Source organism: Cebidichthys violaceus, unplaced genomic scaffold (genome assembly GCF_023349555.1).
Source record: "Cebidichthys violaceus isolate CVI_PGR_0920_01 unplaced genomic scaffold, fCebVio1.0.p SCAF_14, whole genome shotgun sequence".
In the NCBI taxonomy this organism is placed as follows: domain Eukaryota; kingdom Metazoa; phylum Chordata; class Actinopteri; order Perciformes; family Stichaeidae; genus Cebidichthys; species Cebidichthys violaceus.
The window spans coordinates 9,824,255-9,851,863 of record NW_027176307.1 but is presented as its reverse complement, the minus strand read 5'-3'; the positions used below and the strand labels follow the sequence as shown (position 1 = coordinate 9,851,863).

Sequence of the window (27,609 nt, the reverse complement as noted above, 5' to 3'; positions counted from 1 at the left end):
CGGACAGGTGTCAGTTTTTAGTTTGGAGTTTTTAGAAAAGTTTCCCACAGTAGAACGACACTAAGGACAACATTAAGAAGGCATTTGCTGTATAGAATACCTTTTTTTGCTCTAGATCATAATTCAATTGGAAATGCCTTTTGTTAAAGAATACACCAAAATGCACACGTCACAAAAGCCATAATGTTAGAAAGATGAACCCACAGGCCATGGACTGTGTGTGCCGTCCCGGGGAGAGGGGGGAAATATTGAGAACTGGCTGCTCTGGTGTGTCCCCCCCCCACCCAGAGCGTTCTCTTTTCTGTACAGTGTTATCCGTCCATCCACTTGTTCCCATCTGTCCCTCACCGCTCACCACTGAAGCTACGAGTTGGTGAGGCGTCGAGGGGGGGGGTTTGTGTGTGACTGAGAGTCGGTGAGCTGTGCCGTGCTGGACGCAGTGCTCCACCATGCTGTGCCTGAGACAAACTGTGCAAACGCTACTGTGCTCTTCTGTCCTCCGGGGCTACCGGCGCTGCTACCGTGCAGTAAGTATACGGTACCACTCCGGAGGAGGCTGTGGATGTGTGTGTGTGTGTGTGTGTGTGTGTGTGTGTGTGTGTGTGCGGTACAAACGTTGGCCAGGCAGTGATTAACTCGGGTCTTCGCTACGACCAGTCAAACTGTAAACAGGACTTTTAGTCTTCAGTTTTTATATACAGACGAAGCAAAAAAGAAGCTTCGACCCCCCCCACCCGCCCCATCATTGTTTGGCTTCACAGCGAAAAAAAAACAAAAAAGAAAAGTTAATCTTCTTTACTTTTTAATAACCGGTCTCTCAGTTCTAGACCCGAGACAGTGGCAGTCCGTGTATCCCGGAGGCTTCTTTCTCTCTCTCCAGTTGCTGATAAATCAGTTGTTATGAGGTAACCAAGGAGTAGATCATACTGGAACACAAGAGGAAGAAACAGGAAACGGTCAGCGAGTCAACACTGGCAGGCTGGATGTGACAAAGTGAGAACGAACAATAATCTGATGGCCTGCTTGGAGCATTCGGCGTGTTTGTGCGTGTGTCAAACATTTCATTGATCCATAGTTAGTATTTCTGCTGATTCATGTCCGTGCTGCTGTCTCATCTGCTCGCAGATTTAATGGAAAGTCTGTTTGTGTCCTTGGAAGTGAGAGGCTCAGAAGTGGACTTATTTATCTTAGTTGCTGACAGCAAACTTTCATGTTCGACGTCCCTTTGAAGCTTTTTCTGTCGTGATCTGCATAATTCAGAGTAACGCTGCTTCTCGGTCAAGATCGGGCCTGCATTAAAACAACACAAGGGGCTGCTGCATTGGGGGGGGGATGCAAAATGCTGTTCAATGTTCTATTATACTTGAACACAGGGTTTCTCAACTCTTGGAAGCTTTCACAGCAGCAACAATTTGATCTTATCAAGGGGAAACAGCATAAATTCCTTGTTCCCGTAATCTACCAGCTATATGCATCCACGTTGTCTTTGTATATTCCATTTGCCAATGCAACATCTTGCTGGATGGAGTTGCATTGCGCATCCCAGCTACGGCGATATATACTGGCTTCATCCAAACGAATCAGCGGGCTGCATTTCAAACAGAGCTCGAGGCGGTCTGGACGCAGCTTTTTGAATGTGTGCAGGCCGACATGAGCATGGCATGAAAAATGTCAGCTCCGTCATTTATTCATTTCTTTTTAAATGTTTTTTTAATTTTTAGGCAGCCTTCGAACATCTGGCCGGGGACAGCAGATGAAAACTAGCCTCTCGGGCTAACTCTGGCTCACCTACAGTTTCACTGTCGATTGGTGTGCATTGTCCCTGCAAAATAAATAAACAAATAAATAAAAAATACATTTTTTGACCAATTTTGTATTCATTTTAATTTGCACAAGGTCTGCAGGTGTGCATTAACAAATAACTTCTGTCATTTTGAAATAACATACAGCCATACCATTATGACTAAGACAGTAGAGGATACAGAAAAGCCCCTGGAACTTTGATCACTGTTTAACTCTGACCTACACCCTTCCCCATTTCTCTGGATTCCATCGGGGAATGCCGCAGACGGCAGGCGCGAAACAGGCTTCAATGTAGTTGGGCAACACTCTTCACCGTCAATGTACGTTCACTAAAGTGTATGACAACATTATGGAAAGGACACTATAGAGAAATAAAACATTTTTTCTTTACCTTTCACCTTTCTTTTCGTTATTGTGTCATGTGACAACGTTAGAAGCGTGAGTGAGAGTTAGAGAGAGGATGGCCGGTGTTGTCAGAGTTTGTTACTTTGGAGGACAGAAAGCGTAGCTTGGTGTTATGCAAGAGATTTTTGCTGTTGTGTTATGCACAGCTGTTGTTTTATTTGACGGTGAAGAGTTGCCTAACTACATTGAAGCCTGTTTCGCACCTGCCGTCTGCGGCATTCCCCAATGGAATCCAGAGAAATGGGGAAGGGGGTAGGTCAGAGTTAAACAGTGATCAAATGTCATGGCATTTAGCTAATTTCGACAATCTGGACGGGATGCGAGATTTCAGAACAAGACTTCTCCTTGAGCAAGACTTGGTTAGACACAATACTAAACAGACCGTAAAGAATTATGTTTCATTTCTCAGTCAGGTCCTTTCCATAAGGGGGATATGGGGCGACCGTGGCACACTGGATTAAGAGGGTCGTTGGTAACCGCAAGGTCGATGGATCGACCCTTGGCTGGGCTGTGTCCTGTGTCGAAGTGTCCCTGAGCAAAACACTGAACCCCTAATGGCTCCCCGGGTGTCTCTCACCAGCCCACTGTTCCCAAAAAGTTGGTGATGGGTTAAAAGCAGAGGCAAAATTTCATATATGTGTAAAAATGTATATGACAATATAATAAAATTTCATTTGATTTCATAATGTTGTCGTACACAATCTGAGCCTATCAGTGGCAAAAACAAGTATGTATGTATTTTGACGGTGAGGAGTTGCCCGAGTGACTACATTGCAGCCCGTTTAGCAGCTTACATCAGCAGCGTTCTCCCTCAGTACTGGACCAATTTTCAAAAGTTGTTCCCATTAGTTATTTAGATTAGAGGGCAACCTCCAGGTCAGAAAAGTGAAGCCAATGCAGAAGTGCCTGGGTCCTGGATTCCTTCTAATAGCCATCAGGGGGCGACTCCTCTGGTCGCTTGTATAGAAATCTATGAGAAAATGACCCTACTTCTAAACATAAGTTTATGGTCTAAATAGCTTCAAGTTATCTTAAATAAAGCATGATTTAGTAAATTATGGTCCCATAGAGTAAAATAGAAGATAAAGCAGAGTGCTTTAGGGCGGGGCTACCTTGTGATTGACAGGTCGCTACCGTAGCGTTTTCCCGTCTAGGAGTTGTACATGTTTTTGTCTTAGAACGTTTTCAGTTCAAGACAGTTAATTGTAACATTTTGATCGCGTAAAAATGTTTTTTAATCTCTCACCCTAACAGCATATTTAACACAGTAGGACTATCGACTGGGGTCCCTGTTGACCGCAGAAATAAATGTCATGCTGCAACAAAACCCCATCTACAAAGCCCCTTCCATTTGTTGTTAGCAAAAATGTCGTTTTTGGACCCCTTTACACTATGTGTTACCAATATTCTGGGATTACACTTTTAACCAAGCGGCAGCTTTAACATCTAGACAGAGAAGCAACAGCCTATTTTACAGAGCAAACAATGGGAACTGGCCTCAAAGTACCCAGAATGCAGCTGCCCTTAAGCTTTTTGTCGGAGCAGAGAGCCTCCCAAATGGAGAGAAGAGTTCAGCTCAAAAATAATGAGTGGAGTAAACTGCTTTTTTTTTACACCAACCAATCAAAAAAGGAGGCTATGTTTTTCACAACACAGAAGCTAAAATGAACAACTCTGCATTCAGCTTCATGGCTGTGTTCACACGCACAGTTTTACTGCAGAACAAATCATTGTGGAAAGCTTTATGTGAGAAGCAAAGTATAGAGCCTTTTTAGATTATGAGAAGTCCATGCACTTGTGTGCATGAGAGGCGCCAACTGAGGCAAAGTCTGCTTGAGTTGAAAATGTTCATGTCTGCAGATTTCTGTACTGTCTAAATCCCCTCACTGTCTGTGGCTGCCGGAATGCTCCAAAATTAAATCTAATTAAATCTGAATATGCCATAACAGACTTTACCATGGAAATAATTAATCATTAATCACTGAATGATATATAATGAGTAAAAGCATTAGATCTAACTTCATTTTTGGGGGGTTTTATGAATGAAGCCAACGTAGAGGTGCCAAAAATTGCAGTTCCTCGAACGGCCACTTGAGGCCGACTCCAAAACGGAGTCAAATCCCAATAAACCGCCATGTTAAAATGCTGAAATAAACAAGTTTACTGAAAAACAGTAATGGTCTCTAGAGCTCACATCCCCGTTTATGACAACTGTATGGGGGGAGAATTTGTAAATAACTCACCCGCTTCAATTCTATTAAGGGTTAAGGTTATGCATAATTAAGGGCGTGGCCACTTTGAGTGACGGGTGGGTGTCGTCTCCTTCGCTGCGTCACCCTTTTAATGAGGTATCATACAAATTGAAGATACCCTTTTTTTGCCTAAACATAACCAGGTATTTTTTTTTAAATTCACAACGTAACTGCATTAAAAAGTGACGTCAAGGAGTCCCGACCAAGTGTCCGTTTGTGAAGTGTTGGGAATGAGACCGGGTTGAATTATTACAACAGTGGATTTTCCCTATTTCAAATATTATTGCATTATTATCTACATCTTATCTTTTTGAATTTTTAGGTTTACACCATGACATAAAAAATGTAAAAACAACAATCCTTCCTGGCACGATTGTACTGTTGTTTTTTCATTTATGGGAAAGTTGCTACTGAATGCAAAAAGGAAGAGCAAAAGCTGATGAGCATCATGTAATGCAATGAGCATGTACAAAAACAAGCTGTAAAGCACACAGCGCTGCAGTGATTTCACATTTTTTTCTTCTAAAAGTAAACCATTGACCATGAGATGAGCCTTTGCTCCCAATTTGCTCAACATACTATAATTGACTTGATGAGAAACACAACGATCTGTGATGTTTATCTGAAAAAAAAATAATTGGAAAAGATTGCATGAAACAATAACCAAGCAGCCAAAAATCACAGATCGGGGATTCAACACTTGTCTCACTGAGCTGTGACTTGACAAGAACAGATCAGCACCTCACTGACAGTAACTAACGATTCCAAACGCTTGTGTTCATCCCAGAGGCCTTTCCGAGCTCCTAACACCTCCGTTAATCTCTGCTGGTGAGAGGACTGCAAATTCACAAGTATCCATGGCCAGAGAGAGAGACAGGAGAGGATACATGTGAAGGGAGAGACAGACAGATCAAGAGTGCAAGGCTGGCTCCTCCTCCGAGACTTGACCGCCTCCTGTTAACTCCTCAGAGAACCGGCTTCTTCATTAATAGATGGACTTGTAGCTCTTTAAATTACAGCTCCTTCGCTTACACAGCCTAATTAGACATTAACTAAACATAATGTATGCTAAAATATGACTTGTTATGTGAGAGGCTGCAGCAAAAAGGAATACTGACACTTTGGGAAGAAACATAATGCTGCTTAAGTTGCGAAATATTTATAAATATTTCAACTTGTTTGCTTATAATTTCACTGTAGTGTCTATTGGTTTTTAAAAAAGAATATAATAATAATTCCTTTTCTAAGCCTTATGTAGTTATGTTCATGTTCATATGTATACCAAAGGGAATAAGAACAATAGTAGAACCTCTGTCTTTGTTTAATTATGCATATTGAGTTGGGTTGAATGTTGTTCTCGTTAACCCACTCTTAGCTAACTCATTACATACTGAATCTTGGTCAGTTCTTCTCGATACAACTTCAATTAACTCCAATGTAAACCCATCCGCGTTGTTATTAGACGGTCAGAGCCAGTGACGGACGACAAAGAGTGAGAAAGTCTACTAAGGGGGAAGGTCGGGGTGGATGGACTTTCACCCAGGAGACCACTGTCCTTTGTGAAACCAAGTCAACGTTGTCTTATTTTACCTTAGTTTGTTACATAATGCACGCAGGACATTTAACTAAAGCCGTGTATGCTAAGTTGCGTAACAAGCATACTTATCTTTACCCAAACCACAATCTTTTTCTAAGCCTCAACAAGTAAACCAAAACAAAAAAAACGTAAGTTGGAAGTTTATTTTGAAGCAAAGCATATAATGAGCGGAAAGTGTATGTTTCCTGTGTACATGGCAGTCTATTCTGAAAGACACTATGAATGTAACGAACAAAAATGATGCTAGAGGGGAATCCGGAGCATCATAGTTTGTTATAGCATGTTCTAAAAATAGTCACCATGGAGCTCCGTCTAAAATTTTTAGTTGCTGTTCATTTTGAATGAAAAACGCTTGCATTAATGTAAATTTTAAAATGACAATCTTTCTTGTCATAGAAGAGTTGGGTACCCGGAGGCGCACGGTGGACAGCCAGGACCGCACTAGGTTTTCAGGTTCCGAATGGCGCGCCCCGTTGTCAGGTCCGTCAGTCATCGGAACAGGCCGTGGGACAACAACTCGTGGGTGGTGGGGGTAGAGGCGAGACAACGCAGTCCGACCGAAAAGGCCCGGACTAGAGGTTTGACTGCGGGCACGACACGCGAGGGTTGGATCCCCCCCTCGGTTATAGACGAGACTCTTTATTAGTTTCTTCGTGGAGAAAAAGGTTCCATTAGAAAGCTGGTGTCGGTGACAACAGACGGGGCTCCCGCCATGACGGGCCGGCATGCAGGCTTCATTATGCAAAGGTGACCCAGACTTCGACATTACCACTGCGTCATTCACCAGCAGGCGCTATGTGCAAAAGTAACCGGCTTGATCATGTGATGATACAAAAATATCAGAGGTGTGATACCTCTGACTTTCAAATGTTGAAACAGATTAACAGAAACAAATGTTGTATGTTTAAATATATCTGTGTTTCCTACCATCATTGTTGTGGAAATAATTATTAATATTTATTGTGAGGAATAATTAACATTGACATGTGATCAGACAGTCTCTTCACATATATTATTATTATTATTATTAAAAGGTGATCTGTGCAACTTTGTTATTCAGGAAGTTTGTATCAAACAAGTAGCCCTTCGTACTACTCAGTACCCTTGAAGTAGCTCTCAGTTTCAAAAAGGTTGGTGACCCCTGATCTAGACAATTGATCAAACATAGGTCTCCATCATCTTCCCCCCACACGGGAGGTCCTCTCCAGAGAAAACCCAGCATTCCCTGATGTTGCTGCTTCAAATTAAAAGCTTCAAAATAACAAAATAGCCAGGGACTTTTATTGTGAATAATTTATAGGAAATGAAATGTGTTCATCACGGAATTATCAGAGCTTTGTAAGTGGCTATTCTTTAACAAAACATCACTAATACTTCAGGGAGGAAGTGTAAGCAGGAGTGAAGAATTTATAGGAAATTAAATGTGATTATCCACTGTTTTCTCAGCGGCTTCTTATACCCAATCAATATCTGATCAGGAAGGTCGCATTGAATAGACAAGTGTGGACACATATGCGGTTACAGCTGAGTTCCGAACCAGCAGCCACGATCACAAAAAAATTATATTGAAAAGACGAGTGTAACCACAACGAGAGTTTTTTTTTTTTCAACCATTTCTGGTTGTTTTGCCATTGAAGGCTTTGCCACTCTATTGATCATGATTGAATTACAAATACAAACAACCTACTACCAACCGTCCAGTGGTGCTGGACAGCTACTTTTTGCAAGTTTATTGCTTCAGTAATGTTAACTATATAATATAATCTGCTACTGGAGGTGTTAATCTTTTTTAGTCAGCCAATGCAAGGGACTAAAAACATGGACATCATAAAAACATGCAACTCAAGTGTGCAAAGTTATTGTGTTTCTGCAATAACAGTTTTTTGCCAAAACCAAAAGTGTCTTCCCCTACCAACCTAGTAATGCCAACGGCGGCGTACATTTCAAATCCAATCTGGTCCATTGGCAAACACTCACACTTCATTGAACATTGTGATACAAGCGAAAACAATGCATGAACGCATTTGTTTCTGCTTCGCTGAAAAATGCCACATACTGGTCCACACCACAGCGTCTACACCAGTGGAGAACACAATATTCATGACAGACAGATTATCTGACTTTTAATGAATAATAATGTTAGAAATACACTCTTCATGTTATTTTTTTTTATCTTGATATTGTAAATTATTAAAGGTGTATGTCATAATTCCCTATGTGTGCAAAAAACCCCATTTCATATCAAACGCTTTCTTTTTAGTGGCAGATGTCACTTTTTTCATGTTCCATAAAATTTCAACATCTGTCCAGTTAATGAGCCGAGGTTAACCTTGAGTGTCTACGTGTATGAGCAAATAGAAAGGCCAGATTTTTTATGCCCGGTGAGACGGTAAGAAAGACAAGTACGATGAAAAAGGTTAGACCTGAAACCCTACAACGGGATAGCACGCAGGTAGTATCACACAACATGCTAAGACCATTATTTTAAGACCACCGGGGTTGGACAGGATGCATCTTGCAGGCGAAAAAGTACTCGTCACTGGAGTGCATTACGTTTGACACAGCATCTTCGTGTCAAAACACGATGAGTCCAAGAGTAGACAAAGGTAAAAGGTTGGATGGTAGAGGTCTCATTCTGAGGAAACATCCATCAGTCAGGCAAGGCTTTATTATCACCCAGTATCAGTGGAGCAACAGCTGGGGGAGGGTGAGACAGCACAGAGCTCACCTGGGGCCAAGGTAGAATAGAAACTGTGCAGACATGGGCAAACTAGCAGGGAGGTTCCCTTCTAGTATTTTAATTAAAAACAAATGTGTGCACTGGTCCTTTATTCACAATTTTTTGGGGATTATTTGTTGAGGAATTTAATTTATTCATCTCAGTACACAACATGTGTCGAATGGGTGAAATCATAGACAATGTATAAAGATGGACGTTATGCAGGGGCGTAAATATAGACAGTGCAGGCAGTGTGGTAACACTGGGGCCCTTTTGGGTTGGGGGGCTCTCCAACAATGTGTGTTGGGGGGGGGGTGTAAGTAAAAGTAACTAATTCGACTGTGAAATCCAACAAAATCCAATTGTTGGTCAAATATATATATATACGGCTTTCATAATATGGGCCCGCCGTAACTACCTTACACCGCTGAAGACGGGACAGCTCCTCAAAAGTGTAGTCAAAACATCTCCATCTCCCCCTGGTGGCTGGCTACAGTATAGGTCATAAACCCCGCCCACTCCATGTTAGCGGAACTGTCCGAGAGGAGATGTAACTTTAACTTTACATAACTGTGTTATCTGTTTCAACCACAGACGGTATATGAAGATCTTAATGCAGTCTATTGTTCATTCAGTCACTGACTTAGCAACATTTCCACTGACTTAGTAAGGTTAGCCACTGAGTAAGTGGACATGTTGGACCATTGTGTGTGTTCATATCCTAAAAATGTGTCAATTTGATCTTAAATTAATTCATAGAGATATTATAATTAGTTGTGTCTTCGATGGCGACTAGGTGGCGGGTGTATGGGCAGCACCTTTATACCGTGGCCCCACCCCTCTATCACTATGCGTAGACTCTGACTCCAAATGACATTACCAGCGCAAGCTGCCAGCACCCATATCCGGAATATTTTGGCTTGATTTTTGTACAGTGGGCGGAAGTGGAGAGGCGTCGTCCATCTTTATATACAGTCTATGGGTGAGAGTATGAATACATAGATTCAACCCAGGTCTGCGGGACGCCCTTTGAGCCTGTGCTTCTGTCCTCCTGCCGTGCCCAGATTGACAAAATCAATAGTGATAGAGTAATTCCAGTGGTTCATCTGCACCAGATAAGCTCCACTGAGCCAAACCAAAAAGGGGGTTTTAAAATCAACCATCACCCAGGTGTGGAGGCGAGCGCTCAGGTGGAGCTGTGTGTTCATCGTCTGTGAGGGCATGCACAATTTCATCATGTGCATGCATGGGGGTTTGGCGCCTGTTTGTGTGTGTTGGTGCGTGCAGTAGGATTTATAGTGGAGGTGTGAAGGGTCTTAAGGTCAGAGATAGGGAGAGGAGTGTGTTTGGTCTTGGGGAGCCGTGAAGAAGGGTCAGTGTGACAAAGGTAAGGAAACATAAAGCAGGTTTCAGGCCACTTCACTTCCAGTTCAAGTTTAGTTGAGTTCTTTACATACACCTACTGTATATATGTATATATCCACCATTTAATATTGGCTCACTGTTTATACTGACCGTCAACATCTATAAAAAAATGAATTGTTGCTTTTCAGCCAATGCATGACATTAGAATGGTCCAGTCAAGCCTGGTTATAAAAACCTTAATTTCAGCAAACAACTACAAATGTGTTACTGCTTATTGTTATTGTTTAAAGATATTCTACAACCTGAGATGTGATTGTCCAAGTTGTCTTTTAGTTATGATAATTAAAATTGCCAATATAAATGCTGAAATCTGGTTATGAGGCAACATCTCTAGAAGCCCATCTAGGAAATGAATAGAAAAGATATGAACAAAAAAATGCTTTATTGTAAAAGGCACCAAAGTTATTTGACCTGACCAATTAACCAGCTGATGGCCAGGGAGCCTTCGTTTAAACAAGCTAACATCATTATGCAACGTAAACATCACACCATGGTTAATATCTTGAAAGTGTTTTAACACTTAAATAGGAATGCCCTCTTGAACTTGATGGAATTGAGAGTGAATGGACCATCGCCCGGCTTTGTAGAGAAGTACCTCTCTGCTGCTGCTGCTGCCAGCGGTCTCTAACACAGCATGAGCTGGAGCAGGGCGGGATGGAGAAGCAATGGTATGAGTTCAAGATGAATCATGGTTTACCACATACCCCACATGGAGTGTTGAAGGGGAGACACTACCGGTCAATAGGATACAAAAAATAACTAATAGATATCACCATGAAATTATTGACAATAATATTTTTGAATTACACGTTTAAATTCTATGGTTAAATATATAAATCATATCATATGTGCTGATTTTCATACATTTACAGAACAGTAATCCGAAGAGTGGTTCGAATTGCTTTTGGTCCAATTATTGTTTAATTTTGTTGACATATTAAGAGTCAAAGGTTTTTACAAAGGGGATTTTGGATTTCTCATTCAATAAATCAGAAAATTATGTCAACAGCCATAAAATATATATTTTCTCCATGTTTTAATAAAATGTGTAAATCAGGCTATAAATGAGTATAGAGAGGAATGAAACTGAATGGTTTACTGAAAGTAAGATCTACTGAAATTCACATTTCTGATTACTTAAAGTAATATTCTTTTTTGTATTGCAAGTTTTTTTAAATGTTATGTTTAAATATTCAAATTAAGTATTATTGAATGCAAAATTTTGTCAATTAAAAAAATAGTATTTTCTTTCAACAATTCACGTAAGTATTGAAAATATATCATCACCCTGACAATATGTTGATTTTAAGATGTAATGCTAATGCTACTTTTATCAACATCAAAGAAATACACCCAACGTTGTCTCTTGTGTTATTTAATTATTATTTAAAGTATATTTAGCTTTTCTACTTGTGTGATATTGCTGTGATAAACATATTAACATCACTCCACCTACTGCCTAACAAGACATTGCATCACCAAACTGTTGTCAAATGTTTACTTGTAGCATTATCACACATGTACAAGAACAACTCAATGTTGAAGCTGCAATCCTTTTTGGGTAATAGACTAATATGTCAGCAAAAACCCTCTTGTGTGCTAACGCTGCCATGTCTGGCTACAGTTCAGAACCCACATTGGCTCCACAGAGTTGTCAAGATCAGTTTAAAGCTAAAATCCATGTAGTCACAACAGTCCTTCAAGACACATTCAGAGCAAACTTGACCTTTATACAGATCGAGATCAACTGTGGTGGCCCTATGGAATACCATTAGGGTCAAATTTTCTTAAAGTTACGACAAGGAACTTTCATTTTGTTTTGAATATGGTGCCCCCTGTGGACACAAGCGGTAGTGTTTCCATGAGCACAAGCGCCCCTTGTCATAAATATCAGGAGCTGCCAGACCCCCCTTTAGAAAACTTCCTCTCATTTTACTGCAGTAGGATCTGAAAGTCAGCCCAGCTTTGTCCTTGTTCTGGTACTACCGTGCTTCCCTTCCCTCAGGCTCAGCAATACGGCCCGGGCCTCCAGCAGCGTGGTGTTGGTGTCGGCTCTCATTGAGGCGGGCGGTGAGCTCAAGGTTCTGCAGCCACTGACTGACTCCGCTGTAGCTTCTCTCCATACCCCGGGAATCGGCACACAGTGGAACTTCCAGTCGATGTACAGGTCGTCCTGGATCAAGGGAAAAATTCCATAAACACCGCTTTGTCTTTGGCTGGTCCCATCTGGATCATCTGGAGGCCGGTGGAGCAGCAAGGTCGAAGCCCTTCTCCTGGATAGAAGAGGAGCTGCTGCCGCTGGGCAAAGGAGTCGGGTCGAAGTAGGCAGCGAAGCCGGATCTGGGTCTGTTTGTGGTGGGCTGGTCGCTGCTGGAGGCCCCGCTTGAGTGTGAGCAGAAGGAGTTTAAATCGTTTCACCTGATATCACGGGGAATCGGACCAGATGACAGGCATTAAGAATAACTATATAGAAATAGTCAATCATCTTGCTGATGCTCTTGTTTACTTATTTAGGTCATAAAGAGGCATCAGTATTAATTTAGATTGTTTCATAACCAGTTAAATGTTCCTTGTAGTAACTTTAAGAATAACGCTATTCTGTTTTCATTTACTATCATAGAATAAAAGGTGTAAAAAAAAAAAAAAAAAAGGATTGTACCTTTATGTGTTTCCATTGATAAGACCTATTAGAGGGATATATCCAGGTTCCACACACTGCAGCCCCCACATGACATGGAACAAGAATCCGGAGTGATTAATAACAGCATTATTAGAGAAGGACAGGAACATTGTGTGCAGTATTATCATGTAACAACATAGGACAAACAGTAAAACATTGCACAGGCAAATAACTATGTGCAATTTATAAAAAAACACCATAATTTACAGAATTGCATTATTCTGTAAAAAGTACACAGAATGATGAACATGTATCAATGTGTACCAGTTGTATCCCTCAGCTATCCACCTAAGCATTCTGGTAGTGCTTGTCAATGAAGTAAAGAGTCAAATTCTCTCAACATCACATGCATTAGCAGTAGTGGGCCTAACGGTAAACCTAGGTAACTGACAGATCAATATGTGTGAGAACTTGCATGTGATTGTCTGAGAAATGGTTACTTTATTCAGTGATTTGCACTCACACCGTTTTATGGGAGCTGAGAAATCAAACCTAGTGAAATAACCATGTGATAGAAATAGGGTCGAGCAACATTTTTCAAAATGTCAGAGTTTTACATTTTCACCATTTCCCTTCAAATACTGGTCTAATATCGTAATGTCTTCACATGTATTCCAATTATCGTCCCACAACTCCTGCCACATGCTCACCAGTAGAGATAGTAGAAGAAGGAGAGGACGAAGAAGGACAGCTTGCACCAGGCCTCCTTCAGGCAGAACTTGAGCGTGTCACCGTTCATCACCGATGCCGGGTCGTAGAGCAGCTCCTTAGTGTCCGTTGGGGAATGGAAGTACCTACCACAGAGGGCAAAGACCACATCGCGGGTAGTTGACCCGTTCCAGACCCCGGGAGGGGCGGAGATAGGCGGGGGGAGATGATGGGAGGAAATGGGGAAGAAGATAGTATGGAAAAAGATGGCATGATGAGTTGGGGGACACCATCATGCAGCAGACATGGGTGAAATAGTTGAATATGTTTGTGGAAATTCACCGTTTGCTAAACTGCTTTCCTGACCAGTTGTTCAATTGTTTGCTTAGTAAAAGTGTAAGGAATGGATTAAATAGTGTCTATATTTGCCCTAATGTTGGCTGCAAATGTTTGCATACCACCTTCTTTACATGTTACCTGCCACCAACATGGGACTTTCACCCAAGAGACCGGTGTTGGTGTCCCAAATGAACCTAAAAGTCAAAGTTCAGTTATATTAAATGACGTATAGGCTACACAGGAAGCTACTTTCTTTACTAAACCTAATTAGTTTTGTTGCCTTAAACCTTTTTTTGTTTTGTTTCCATGGTGGCATGTAATTTTACACTTTACGTGAAACTGCCATGTAATGTGTTATTTGTAGGCTGTGGTTATTTCACGCATTTATGTGAGATCACGTGAATCTAACCTGTGCATTGCTTGTCCAAGAATGTTTTTGTCAAGTTTGCATCAAAAAACTGTTATACTAAAACAAAATCCCAATCCAACCTCACATTTTTCTCAACATACTGTAGACTTCAAGCTAAACAGCTACTGCTACTCTTTATTTCCTAGCCCCAACTGTGAAACCTGCAATCTTTGAGGAGTACTGTGATTCGGTCGGACAGCGATGGAACGTTAACAATGTTTGTCTGTGCAGAGAACAGAGTTGAATACCATATTTCCACAGACTGCCACAGCTTGCTCAGGTGCCTAGGCTGTGGAGATGTGGAATTATATCTTTAGTATTTCAATCATTATGGGTAAACTGTAGACATCTGTGGCATTATGGAAGTGGAAAACAGAGGAAAAGTAAAGGTAAGATTTCCCCCTAAAGTTTGTGTAGGAAAAACTGACTGAATCACAAAATAACGCAAGGAGTGCTGAGGTCACAGATGGGGCTAATTATTTTCATGTCTTCATGGATCATCAACCAGTGAGGATCCTGAGTTCTTAGTAGCGACATGTTGCTTCGGCCTCAGTTTTTACAGCAGAATAATGTAAGCCTATTCCGATGGTTTGACTTATCTTGTGTCTGATTAAGTGTCTGAATGCATATTCAAATATATTTTCACCCAGGTCACGTATGTGGTTCTAATGGTATCAGGGCTGGGGTGTATTCATCTAAATCCAGTCAGCTCAGTAAGTGAATCACACCTCCAACTGCTGTGCATGAGTCAAACTATGATTTTCAATAACTCTTTATGATGAATTTCCAATGAAATGTTTTCTCCCGTTTCCAATTACAACCATTTATCACCTGGTGACTGATTTAAAACACGTAGAGAAAATCCACCCTATAATCGAATCAGCATTTGTTATTGCTATGCTCTTAGCATAATAAATATTTGTAAACACAAAAAGCTCTCTCATAAAGCTGTGTAAAATGAAGCTGTGCACTGTCACCCGAAGAGAAAAACCTGGCGGTGATTAATAACAGAGTGGGTTTGGGGAATTGTAAGATGTTTCCTGGAGCTTTTACATCCCAGCGAGACTTCTCACTGTGGGGCTGTTAGAATTCCGAAACGGAAAATATAACGTACGCAAAATGATCACTCAAGGAAAGTCACCATGAGAAAACAGGAAGAGGGAATTGCTACTGCTGCCTGTTGCTTTGAGAGAGAGAGCTGTTTTGTAATGATACACGAATGCCTCGTTACTTTTTATAGGGGGAATGGTCTTTTATGGACCCCAGAGCTGACACAAATGAACACGATGTTGTATTAATGGATAATTGTATATCAATGAAACAGACCAGTTGCATTGAGATAGTGGGAGCCTTTAGTCCACATAGGCCCATCACAGAAAATTTCACTCATTTAAACATTCAGATTATGTTTTGCAGGGTATGATGGGTAATGCAGTTCAACTACGAAGCTGCCACCATTATGCATGTGGTCTGTATGGTCATGAAACTTGCCAACAGGTGGTTTATGCATGTTCATACATGTACATTGGTTTTTCCACAAGTGTGAAATGATCATACATTTGGTTGCCATAAATGAATTATAATGTACATTTACTAATTCAGTTGGTCAATTAGATGACTCATGCATGTATGAAATCCTCAACAATGCACTTGAAAATGAATATCGATGTACTCTGAATGTGACAAAAGGGCTTTGTTGAATATAACTCCCATGTATTTCTACAGTAGATACATGCACATGTGACTGATGATGAGGTAAACAAAGTTAGCTAATGGTTAACAAACAGCGATACAATTAATATATTAACAATAGCAAAGCACTATTGACACCATTTGTTTCACAATTACACTGAGCAAAGCCAACAGAGATGTTTTAATGTTTTACCGGACCAATTGTCCCCATTAGTCAGTTGAACACAAAAACATGCAAAAATAGGGTCCAGGTTGAAAAATACTGAAGTTACCCTGAGCTGTGCGTCACATGCAGCCACTGCTGTTGCTGCTACTGCTGATCGTGTTGGTGAGCGATCCCAATCAGAGCTCCACACTGCAATAACTAGCTGCCTGTTGTTTCTAGAACAGCGACATGCACTTTCCCCTCACACATTACTCCCCCTTCATCACTCCCGGCACTTCGTATTTTGGAAACCTCTGTTCTGGACCTCACAGTGAACATGTCCTTTTGTGAAAATACTTTATGATGAACAAATAGTTGCTTTGAAAACTGTGAACTTAGTAACCAGGACATTCTTTCTGGAAAGACACATTTTTAATGTCATTTTTCAGTTGGTCAAGGACCACAAACTAAACATCAAAGAGATTGAATATCTTGGGCACTAAATACCAGACATGTCTGCATGGCTTCATAACGACATAGCACCAGAGTGAAGTGAGGAAGCCTTTGAGCACCACTTAACTCGAAAAGCTGTCATGGCCCTATAACCTTTCAAAAGAGTCATTAAAGTAGTGGTTTTCCACCTAACAAGACATCCTTCATAACAAGTTCATAACGCACATCTCTCAAGCTTTTCTCACCGTTGTGAATCTGGCCTCTTAAAGCAGCAACATCCAGAACCCTGCAGAGCATCACATGGACGTGTGGACTTACAAGCGAGTAGTCGTGCACATATACACACACCCATACATACATCTGTCACTCTCCTCTGAATCACCTTGTCAAAATTAGATTTCTCTCCTATCACTCACTCCTGACTCACCGTCTTGCCTCCCGCCATTTCCTCCTTCACTTTCCACCCTCCTCCATCTCTGTCTTTTCCCCTCTCTCTCTTCTTTCTCTCAGCTGTACAGGAAGCAACATCTGTAGCCGCTGGGCAACTGGCGCAGTCTCCAATTAATGAGACAGCGAGATATTTTTTCCCCCGTTTTTTTTGCTCTCTCCTCTCAGCCTGTAACTTCAACCAGCTGAACACATGAGCTTAAACCAATCAGACTGCCAGCAGTCTGTCTAACCCCAAAACCAGTGGAAAGAACAGCAACAAAGAGGAAAAGAGACAAAGAAGGAACAGCAAAGGAAATCTGGAGATCACTGACTGGTGACCCATTTTTCAGACATTGCCTTAAGATGTGTTAGAACACTGATATACTGGCTTTTAACCATGTATTTTCTTCAGAACATTGGTTGTGTACATCCTCAGGAATTAATGGAAAACACCTGCCTGCAAGGTTCAATTAGACATGTGCATGGCATATATCCCAGTCCTGATATATCTTTTCCCCCCCGTGCCAGAGAGCTCCTTGGTTGACCAAAAGTTATTTAAAAGACATCAATGCTGTTGCACTGGGTCACAAACAAATTTCTCCTGTCTGAGTAATGTTTGCTCGGAACTAAAGTGCTCAGTTGTTTCGGAAATTATTATCCTTTTTAAAATGAAACTATACAGAATATTTGTATTTCTGTCTTCACAACAATGGACTTAGGGCTGAGAGCCTCAAAAAAAGGTAGAAAAGTCGTAATATATTGAGAGACGGGTGTATTGTTTTTGTTCTTTTTATGGGATTTGTTGACACAGTAAGAGAAATACAGTATAAGTCGAGCTTTACCGTTTGAAATTAACAATAGAGTAACTTCCTTGAGATTTGCCAATTTTGGTTACATTTTCCATCTTTAGTTACATTTTACAGTGTCAGGTAGGGCAACCCTGTCTCTTACAAAATTTCATTCCCATACAACTAAATTGCATTCTCAATTACTATTGAACAGAAACACATTTTCTCCTGGATAACGGTCACAGTTTTAAACACAATTTAAAAATAAATAAACAACATTTGCAAATTGAAACACAACAAAAAGGCAAAAAAACTACTTGATTAGGTTGAGTAAAACATCGTGGTTGGGCTTGAAATACGTATTGGTTGTTTTATTTTGTTTGTCTGTAACATTATTCAGGTTACGAAAGTAAATTTAATGATGTCACCACTGACTTTTGATTTCACACGGGACTCAAACTTCTCCCGGGAGAAAGTAGTGTTTGTGACCCATCCATCCACACAAACTTCCCCACAATGGAGACCTCCGTTGAATATGATTAGAAACATATTTGTGACATGTCAAAAAAAATGTAACCTGGGGAAAAAAAGTTTCCATCCAATTAAATTGTTTTTCTGTTGTATGGGATCGTAATTTTTTAAGAGACCAGGCTGTCTAAGAATGATTCTGCCCTTCCTTTCAACATAATGGATATATTTTTTGATGTGAACAATGCTGCTTACTACCCTGTCTGTCGCTGTCTGACCCAAGCCCATTCATTCCAACTGGAGACAAAATTCTTTTAAAGTGTCATGGATATAAAGCTTCATTTTTAAAAAAGGCTACGCAATTTTACAGGTGAGCACTGTACATCTTTAGCAACTTTATCTCAAACTGGGACTATTTTTGCATGTGGATTAATACACGCTTGTTGCACCAGAGATTATCTAAAGCAGCTGAAAGCTGCATGGGAAACAGTCTTGGAAAACCTGTGTATGGGACTGCACACACACACACACACACACACACACAAACACACACACACACAAAAACCTGTACTTTTATCTTTTGGAGGACCCTCGTTGACCTTTACCCTAACCCTAACCTGAACTTAATTCTAACTTGAACATTAAAACCAAATCTTAACCCTCAAACAGGGCTTTGAAGAAGCTGCGACCGACCAAAATGCCCTCACTTTTCAAAAAAGTCCTCACTCTGCTGGTTAAAAACTTGTGGTCCTCACTATGTAGTAAGCACAAGAACACATACGCACACACACACACACATTACAATGGATTGCATAGTCACCTCCATGTGTTGTAGAAGAGCAGGGGGATGTTGAGACCCACCGTCAGCCACTCCTGGGCACACAGGAACATGATGCAGAAGAGTCCATGGATGGAGTACTCTGGTAGCACCAACTACAAAGAGACGCAGAACAGCAAAAGACAGAAGAGGAATGAGGATGAGTCAGAATGAAGAAAGTGGAGCAAAGAGCAACTGCTTATTCTGACTTAAATCACTGATGGAGCAAAATAACTTCATTTTTTTATGAGCAGAGAGTGAGGCACCAACACTTCTTCTTCTGCTTCTTTATTGCATTGGTGGTGAATAGTGTTACTAAATGCTGATACTGCTTGAATGGCATTTGCACTAATAAAAGAACTGCATGAATGAACCAACGCTATTTTAAACTTAACTAAAGGGCGTGTTGGTTAGCAGATGCCACATTACCATTTGCAATGCCCACTGGTAAAACATCTCAAGTATCATCATTAGCATTCAAATCCTTAACCTAGCCTATATTTAGCCACTGCAAATCTGTCTATCTGCAAGCATTCCAAATGGCTAAATGCCCCCCCCCCCCCCCCAACAAAAAAATCTACATTATGGAGAGCTTAGCTTCACAATGAACTGCACACACCGATGGCAGGGCTTCATCGTTATCATAATAACTGTAGGGCTCGGCCCTCAGAATGCAGGAAGCAAGGCTACCTCCTGGCAAACCGCAAGGGTGAGAATGTGTGTGAGACCAGTGACGCCTTCCCCCCCTCAAGCAACAAGGCCTGCTTTTGTTCTCCAAAATAAAAAGTTAAAGTTAAAAGAAGTTTATATTTGTGCTGTTTCATAATGATCCATAACAAAAGTTGGAACTTCATACACTTGCAGCCAGTTCGGCAATTACAAAGCTGTCTTTCCATTTCCAACTGAAATGTACTTTGAAAGGAGTTCAATGCCTTCTTCATTGACCATGATTTAAACATTTTATTTTTGGAATGGCTGCATACCCGTTACCTTTGCCCGTAGTCTGTGGCATGAAATGAGAGGTTCGTCATTCTTTAGGAACATTATGCGATGCTCTGATATGATTGCCATGCAAAAAATAAAGTTATACATTACAGCTGCACAAAGTGCTTAATTCCAGAATAGAAGTATTTTATTATTGACCAGAAGGTTTGTGGAGGCTACATGTTAGCAAAAACTGACGTTAGAATAACATTTTTATCAAAGCTTTTTTGCAGAAAAAATCTTTTGGCTGCTGGACACAAGGTTGATAAGAGCTGAAACAAAACGGCAAACATGCAAGCCATAAAACTAAAACACATTTTAAAGTATAGTAAGTATATTCTTGATTTAAGTGCTTGGACATGATGCTACTTCATGTCAAGGGTAAAACACAGATGTGCATGCATTGGAATCTAATCCCTACTTCATATTTTGATTCTTAGGCAGAAGCCCCCGGAATCGAAGCCAGCCCGTTGCGTTACATAATGACGCAGAAGGTAAGCACTTAAAATGTTGTGAAATGTCACAGTTCAGCACAGGCAACAAAACTACTTGGTGAGGGTATGAAAAAACATTGTGGTTTGAGTTAAAATAACACATAATTACAGAGACATAACCTCATTTGATTAACATCGGCAGTAAAAAATAATTCCACTTTTGGGTTTACCCGGGACACGGACACAGAAAAGCTTCACAGACGCTAAAGGTTGCCTTGCATGTCGGTATTAAGACGCCAAGGGCCTCTGACCAAGCGTTGGTATTTGGCGTCCTTGGAATGAGACCAGGCTGGCTCAAGCACCCCCACCCTCACCCCTCCGCCTTTTGTTGCTTTAATTCCCCTTCTTGTCTTGAGCATTGTTGAGAAATCCATGCAAAAGAAGCATTTCAATTCCTTATCACTATGAAAGTACACTTTTGAAGAAAAGCACGCATTACAGCGAAAAGAGAAAGCTTTTGAACTGCTGGGAGCGAGAAGATAGGAAGATGCAAGAAATGTAGATAAATAGTTTTCCTGACGCACAAAAAGAAAGTGAGGAAGCACACTTAAAAGCATATTCATCACTGGCGAGGTCTGCTGCTTATTATCATGCAAAATGCACTTATCACATTTACCTCTATATGAGGTATTTACTGTTCTCAAAAACTGTTCGTAGCTCTACCTATGAGAAGTAATGCATTACAATTTCTACCCAGGTAGTTGGATATGTCTTGTTGCGGTTGTAGGAAAATGCACACATTTTTGTATGAGGATGACATTGCTTATTTTCACTAAATCGTATCAGTTGCCTGGTTTAAGACTTTTGTTTAATAAGGCAGCGTCCACTGTGTTTCAGACATTCAGGTTAAAATCAGTTCAAGAGGCTTTAACATTTGCTCTAACACCAAATATTTGATTTTACATTTCTACCACCAGCAAAAGTCTCTTTAGAATCTTAAAAAAGAAGAGACGAGTGAATAGATAAGAGCGTGAAAAGCTGAGTCCAACTGTCTTCTATGAATTATGTCGCCAAAAGAACATGCTACACTATCTGCCCCTGGTAGAAAAATTGTCTTTATTAAATTAAAAAAAGAAAGTATGTTTCAAGCCAAACTTGGCTCTGTGTCTTGAATGGCGCAATCAGGAAGATACACCACTCTTATCTGCACAGAGAAAGAAGTGTCATCTACAGTGTCATCTACAAAAAGCTGTTTCATCAGAAAAGAGGCAAAGAGAGGCTATGTGTGCAGTTAGTTCTCAACTTCTGCTTCCTTTCAAATCTCACTGTTTTGTTCAACAACACAGTTTTTTTCTTACCGATCTACTATATTATATAAAAAGGGATCTATCATGAAAAACTCACTTCTTCACTGCTTGTGCACACATATCAAACTGTGAAATTAGACAACCCAGTCTAATTTCAGTTATTTGTGGGCTGCCTCCATCAGAAAACATGGGATTCTAATGAGCCAATCAGATGTGGCTCCCCTTGTTTTATTGTTTTTTTAACATTAAAGCATGTAAAAATGTTCTTGTAGAAACCCCAAAAATACCAAATATGAACCTGAATATGAGCATAAAATGCAAACTTTAAAGCTGCGCAAATCAATGTTCCATATAAATAAGGGATCAAAAGACCATGTGGAGTATGAACAGGGTCAATCTTAGTGACAAACCAACAGAGAATTGTTACCTGACTCTGCACTTTCACTCAGCTCTACAAAGCATTCGCCTTTCAACTCATTGCTCCAGGTTTTACAGCCCGCAGCTCTCATCAAACTCATTTCCAGCAGCAGCAGCAGGCAGCTGTTGTCAGAGAAAGAGCTCTGACAAACCCACTGTGCACTACCTGCCCAGCAGCAAACAGACAGACACAGTGTGAGACTTGCTGGTAGTGGACTTTAAATCGCCAGGTAGAAAGATACATGATTCCAAATGAATGCTTTCTCTGCGTCTGCTGGATGTGTTAAAAGACAACTGTTTGCTGCATTATAAGGTGAAAATGTGTCAATTTTGTCAAGAAGTCAAATGAATGAAAATGCAAAAATAAGCAGTAATTTTTATAATTCACACCATATAATAATCACGATAAAACCGTTAAGACGTTGAACAAATTTAGTTTAAAAGGACAATTTGAATGACAATACATAGTATTTTGTATTTAGTAAAAAAGAAAGAAATTATGTAGCGATATCTAAAAAAAGGGGGAAAAGCATTTTATTTTAAGTTTCCGGTTACTGAGCACCAGGGGCCTGAATTATACACGATACCGCACGCATACTTCAGACAAGGTTGTACACACCTCTTCAGCAGAGATATGATGAGTATGATGAGGAGATTGAATAAAGGATAACATTGTATTTAGGCTTAGATTTCATAAGCAGGATACACAGTGTTCTATAAAGGCCCATTCATAAACTTGATTTCAAATGATTTGAGACCATCATCTCCCTGAATTGTGAAGCTCTTTGTAAAGTCACATTCAATATGACTTCTATGAATGAGTCATTGATCATCCTCCTGACGTTTAACAATAATGACGATCGAGATGGTGTGCAGAAACGTGATGCATTAAGTGGTACGGACACTACAAATAGCCACAGCCGTGTAAAATGACTGCTGTGAAGATGCATTTCTTCTTTGCTGTATTGACAGGTCTAATGAGTGATGGACCGGGTACAAGTATCGATATGCAAACAGACTTTCAATGGCGTTTCTCATCCAGTCATGCCTTCCACATTGATTGAGATTCATAAACACAATCTGCACTTTTCTGTCTTTGTGCACACGCACAGCTTGAGAGAGTTTTATTCATCAAACCCCAGATGAGGCTCCTTAAAAGACTGAAGACTGTTACTTCACATCAGCCGAAAAACATGTACATTTTTGGCGACCACAGGAGTCGGCACGCAACCAATAAAACCCTGCTCGCCAGCCTACATGGGTCTTTGGCCAATCGGACATCGCAGTCGAAACTGCTTGCCGTGCAAATCCCTGCGACACCTGCGCGCTCCGCTGAAATCCCCCAGCAGTTTCTCACCGCTGTAGTTAATGTCATTCACGAAGAAAGCCACTTCACTACTCATGTATATTTAACGGCGTGCGGGGCGACGCATTACGGTGGCCTTCTGGACCGCCTGGCCTTGGAACATTACTGCACACGCTGCCATAACAAGGCGGTGTTCGGGATGCATTATTCAGACGGCCACATGCCTCCTAATAACAGAAACACACATTTTCAACGAATAGCTCTTCAACAGCGGGAGACGAGGAAACTGCTGCTAAGATGAAACCTAAATATATCCATTTGCTTTCACACATACAGCAGGGAAGCTGCGCTCACACACATACACACGCTAATGCAGCATGCATGCAGTTCATGGACGCGAATACACACGCAGACTAAAGCTCATTAAAAACAAATAGCCACACTGAGCTTTACATTCTCCGTCTTCTGTCCCCGTCTTGTTCAAATCCTTAATGCATGTTGGTCGCCAGCACTCAGAGGAAGGTACAAGCATGACGTGTCACTCCAGCAGCCAAGCAACACTAACAAGTACATAAAACTTTACTGACAACAGCATGACAAAAACGTGAAAACAGCCTTGTGTCCCCAAGCGGCCTTGTTGAAGAATGTAAAATAACTGCATCAATGTTACATACGTTAACATGGAAGCATGTACAATACAAATGCCAGTCTTATGTAATGTGCAGGGTTTTGAGCATTGACATTTCATGTCTTGAACAATTATCCATTCATAGTTGACACAAGAAAATTAAAGCGTAAAGTGAAAAGCTAGCATTATTGTGGCTGAAGAAATCGCCTGAGCTTCCAAGTGCTTTTCAGAGGATACATTTTTGAAGGAGTGTATGCTAAAGGTTTGTGTGCATGTGTACCCTGACCAGATACAAACTTTAAAAAATGTCAATTTGTCAAAGAACACCATCGCAGACCGAGTTAAAGAACTAGCAGGCAATCTGACAACACAGCTAGCTGAAGAGACGAGCAGGTACTTGTCTTCTTCATTAGCTGTTGATGAAAGCACAGACAACACGGACACAGCGCAACTGTCAATTTTTGTAAGCGGCTTGAAGGCAGACTTAACTGTCAGTGAGGAGCTCTTGGATGTAGCTCCCATGCATGGGACGACAACGAGGAGGGATGCAATGGAGAGGTCCGTAAGCCCCACCAACTTTTACCCTGGGAAAAGTTGGTGGGGCTAACTAACGATGGCGCGCCTGCAATGTGCGGACAATAAACAGGCTTGGTTGGACTTGTGAAGGAGAAAATGCAAAAAAGTAACTGCCACACACCTCTGATAACATATCATTGCATTATCCACCAAGAAGCTCTGTGTGGGAAGGTTCTGGAACCGGATAATATAATGACCACGGTCATGAAAACAGTGAACTTCATTCGGGCCTGAATCCCCACCAGTTCCAGCTGTTTTTGAAGGAGTTGGGCTCGGAGCATGGAGATGTGCTGTACCATACAGAAGTAAGGTGGCTGAGTAGGAACGCAGAGCTGAGGGAAGACATTGCTGTTTTCATGCAAAGTAAAGGAAAACTCTTGCCTGAACTGTCAGATCCAAACTGGCTGTGTGATTTTGCTATGTTGTGTAACATAACGAAGCATCTTGCCCAACTGAATCAGAGGCTGCAAACAAGTCATCACAAAGATGTCCGACATGATCACAGCTTTCCAGCGTAAACTGCAGCTATGGAAGTCCCAACTGGAACAGGACAATCTTGTACACTTTCCTGTCTGCCAGGAAATCTCAGTTCCTGGTGCTTTTTTATGTGCTCGATTGGCTACCAAAGTGAACCGGTTAATGACTGAATTTGATCGGCACTTCTCTCACTTCAGAAAACAGCACATTGACTTTGCCATCTTTGCCAATCCTTTCACCGCCGACGTCGACAGTGCGCCTCATCTCCTTCAGATGGAGTTAATAGAGCTTCAAAGCGATAGTGACCTGAGCGCAAAGTTCCAGGAAGCTTCAATCGAGGATTTTTACCATCTCCTGCCTCCTGCTTTGATTCCACAGCTCCGACTTCAAGCTGCCAGTGTTCTGTCCATGTTTGGGAGCACCTATCTCTACGAACAGATGTTTTCAATAATGAATCTAAACAACACAAAGCACAGATCAAGCATCACCGAAGACCTAAAGCCAGACATTGACGGACTGACCACGGGAAAACGGTGTCAGACATCCGGCCGGAAGTATTTTTAAAAACATGAATTGAATTAAAAATATAATAAAATGTATTTCAAACAAGAATAAGTACAGTGTAATATGTGTGAAATTGAATGGCTGTTGTTTGCATTTTGTTTTGTTTGTTATTATTTTCAGAACCTGATCAATGGATGAGGATGGGGTGTGATATGGTGTCCTAGGGGGAGGAAGGATCTACTTGATGTGTTCACGGCCATGCTGCATCACCTCATCAACTTCACCCAGAAGACATGTGACATGTCTTATGTCTTATTGATATTTTGAGTTAATTAAATATACTACTTTGTATGTATAGCAATGTATTCAGTGTGTTTAAGTGTATGTGTTCATACAGACAAATGTTTACTGTAATCAAAACCATCTCTCATTAGTGTGCCCTCTACAAGGCTGTCTGTTTGAGTTAGATGCCACATCTGTCACAATTATTTGTTGTACCATAGTTATGACAAAATGCTTTGAACAGAGTTAATGTAATAACTAACTTGAGTTTGATATTTGTTTTTGTTATTTTCTTTAAAATGTTGATCTTTGATTTATGTTATAATAACAGAGAAATGTGCTTAAATATATTTTTACATTTATATAAATGCATGTACAATATGTTAAAACTTGAATAAACAATAATCAAATGCAGAGAGAGTTATTTAACAATGTTAGGGAGTAGTTACATTAATACAGTCTTACAGATACAACCGGTCCTTTGAGGGTAACCATGATGCTGATGTGGCCCAGAGTGAAGATGAGTTTGACACCCCTGATCTAAACTAAAAATAAATCTGGTTTGAATTCAAATATAACGTTTCAAACACTTATTATGCTTGTTTACAAGATATTTAGTCAACACTAATCTATGTAAGAAATACATAAATAGATTCCCTCCCTTACTATTATGGGTAAGTGTTAAGCATCTGGTAGGTGCGGCGTAGACTTTACTTGAACTTGTGACTTGACTTGGAGTCTATAGCTTAAAGACTTGAGACTTGACTTGGAACTAAAGACTTGAGACTTGAAATGGACTCTATAGCTCAAAAACTTAAGGCTTGTCTTGGACTTGTTAACCAACAACTTGTGACTTGGATGCATGACCAAAGACTCGAGATTTGACTATTACTTGCGACCAAAGATTAAGACTTTAATTGAACTTGCAAAAAAGGACTTGTGAGCGTCCTTGGCTGCAGCAAGTGGACATTAGAGGTAAAGCAATAACAAGATTGTGTCCCTTGAAAATAGTCTTCAACAACCAATTGTCGAGTGCAATAATTATAAAACATTTAAAGGCATGTGCTGGATCCATGGGCAAGCCATGGTATTTGAAGTTCCGAAGGTACAAAAGCCACGAAGAGGACTTCATAGGAAGGCTGTCCACACCCTTCAAGGTCAGCTGTAGAGTCTATTTACAGAGCAGGAAGCAGGAAGTGCTATTAGCATTTTCATTCCAATGGTCTGACCACAAACTATACAGGTCAAGGTCCAGTCAGCAGTTGGGCCAATTTGTGTGAACAGCTGTGTTGTAGTTTGTTACAGTTTATCACTTTCTAATGAATTAAGTGTGGCTGTGTTTACTGTTTACTGTCACGAACAACCTGTATTTTTTCAGTCCACCATTTTAAAAACCTCTGCCACGTCCAAACCAAACCCTGCAATCCTCCTGAGCATTCTGTTTTTTTTTATTTATTTCATGGCTCAGTTAGTGTGGCATAATTGTAGCTGGGACAGAATGCAAGCACACACATGCATAATGCAAATTACTTACATTGTGCACTGCTGGCGACCCTGCTGACTACAGGAAATGTGTGTGTTTCTGTGTGTGTATTGGGATGTATTGGAGCATATGTATAAATGCT

At 40.7% G+C, this 27,609-nt stretch overlaps 1 protein-coding gene across 6 annotated transcripts in view; it reads right to left on the bottom strand.

Moving 5' to 3' along the window:
* Positions 1-285: 285 nt before the first annotated feature.
* Positions 286-27,609, bottom strand: part of cnih3 (cornichon family AMPA receptor auxiliary protein 3) — a 76,714-nt gene continuing 49,390 nt past the window's right edge. The window contains exons 4-7 of one of the 6 annotated variants that reach the window (XM_068708752.1): positions 19,073-19,185; positions 13,532-13,675; positions 12,861-12,916; positions 286-926 (exon numbers count right to left, since the gene is read on the bottom strand). In XM_068708752.1, the coding sequence (XP_068564853.1) occupies positions 12,889-12,916; positions 13,532-13,675; positions 19,073-19,185 (285 nt within the window). In that variant the 3' untranslated portion in view covers positions 286-926; positions 12,861-12,888. Of the gene's footprint in view, positions 927-10,862; positions 10,933-12,114; positions 12,584-12,860; positions 12,917-13,531; positions 16,854-19,072; positions 19,186-27,609 lie in introns of those variants that run through there. The other 5 variants (XM_068708749.1, XM_068708751.1, XM_068708750.1 and 2 more) reach the window with 5 other exon arrangements.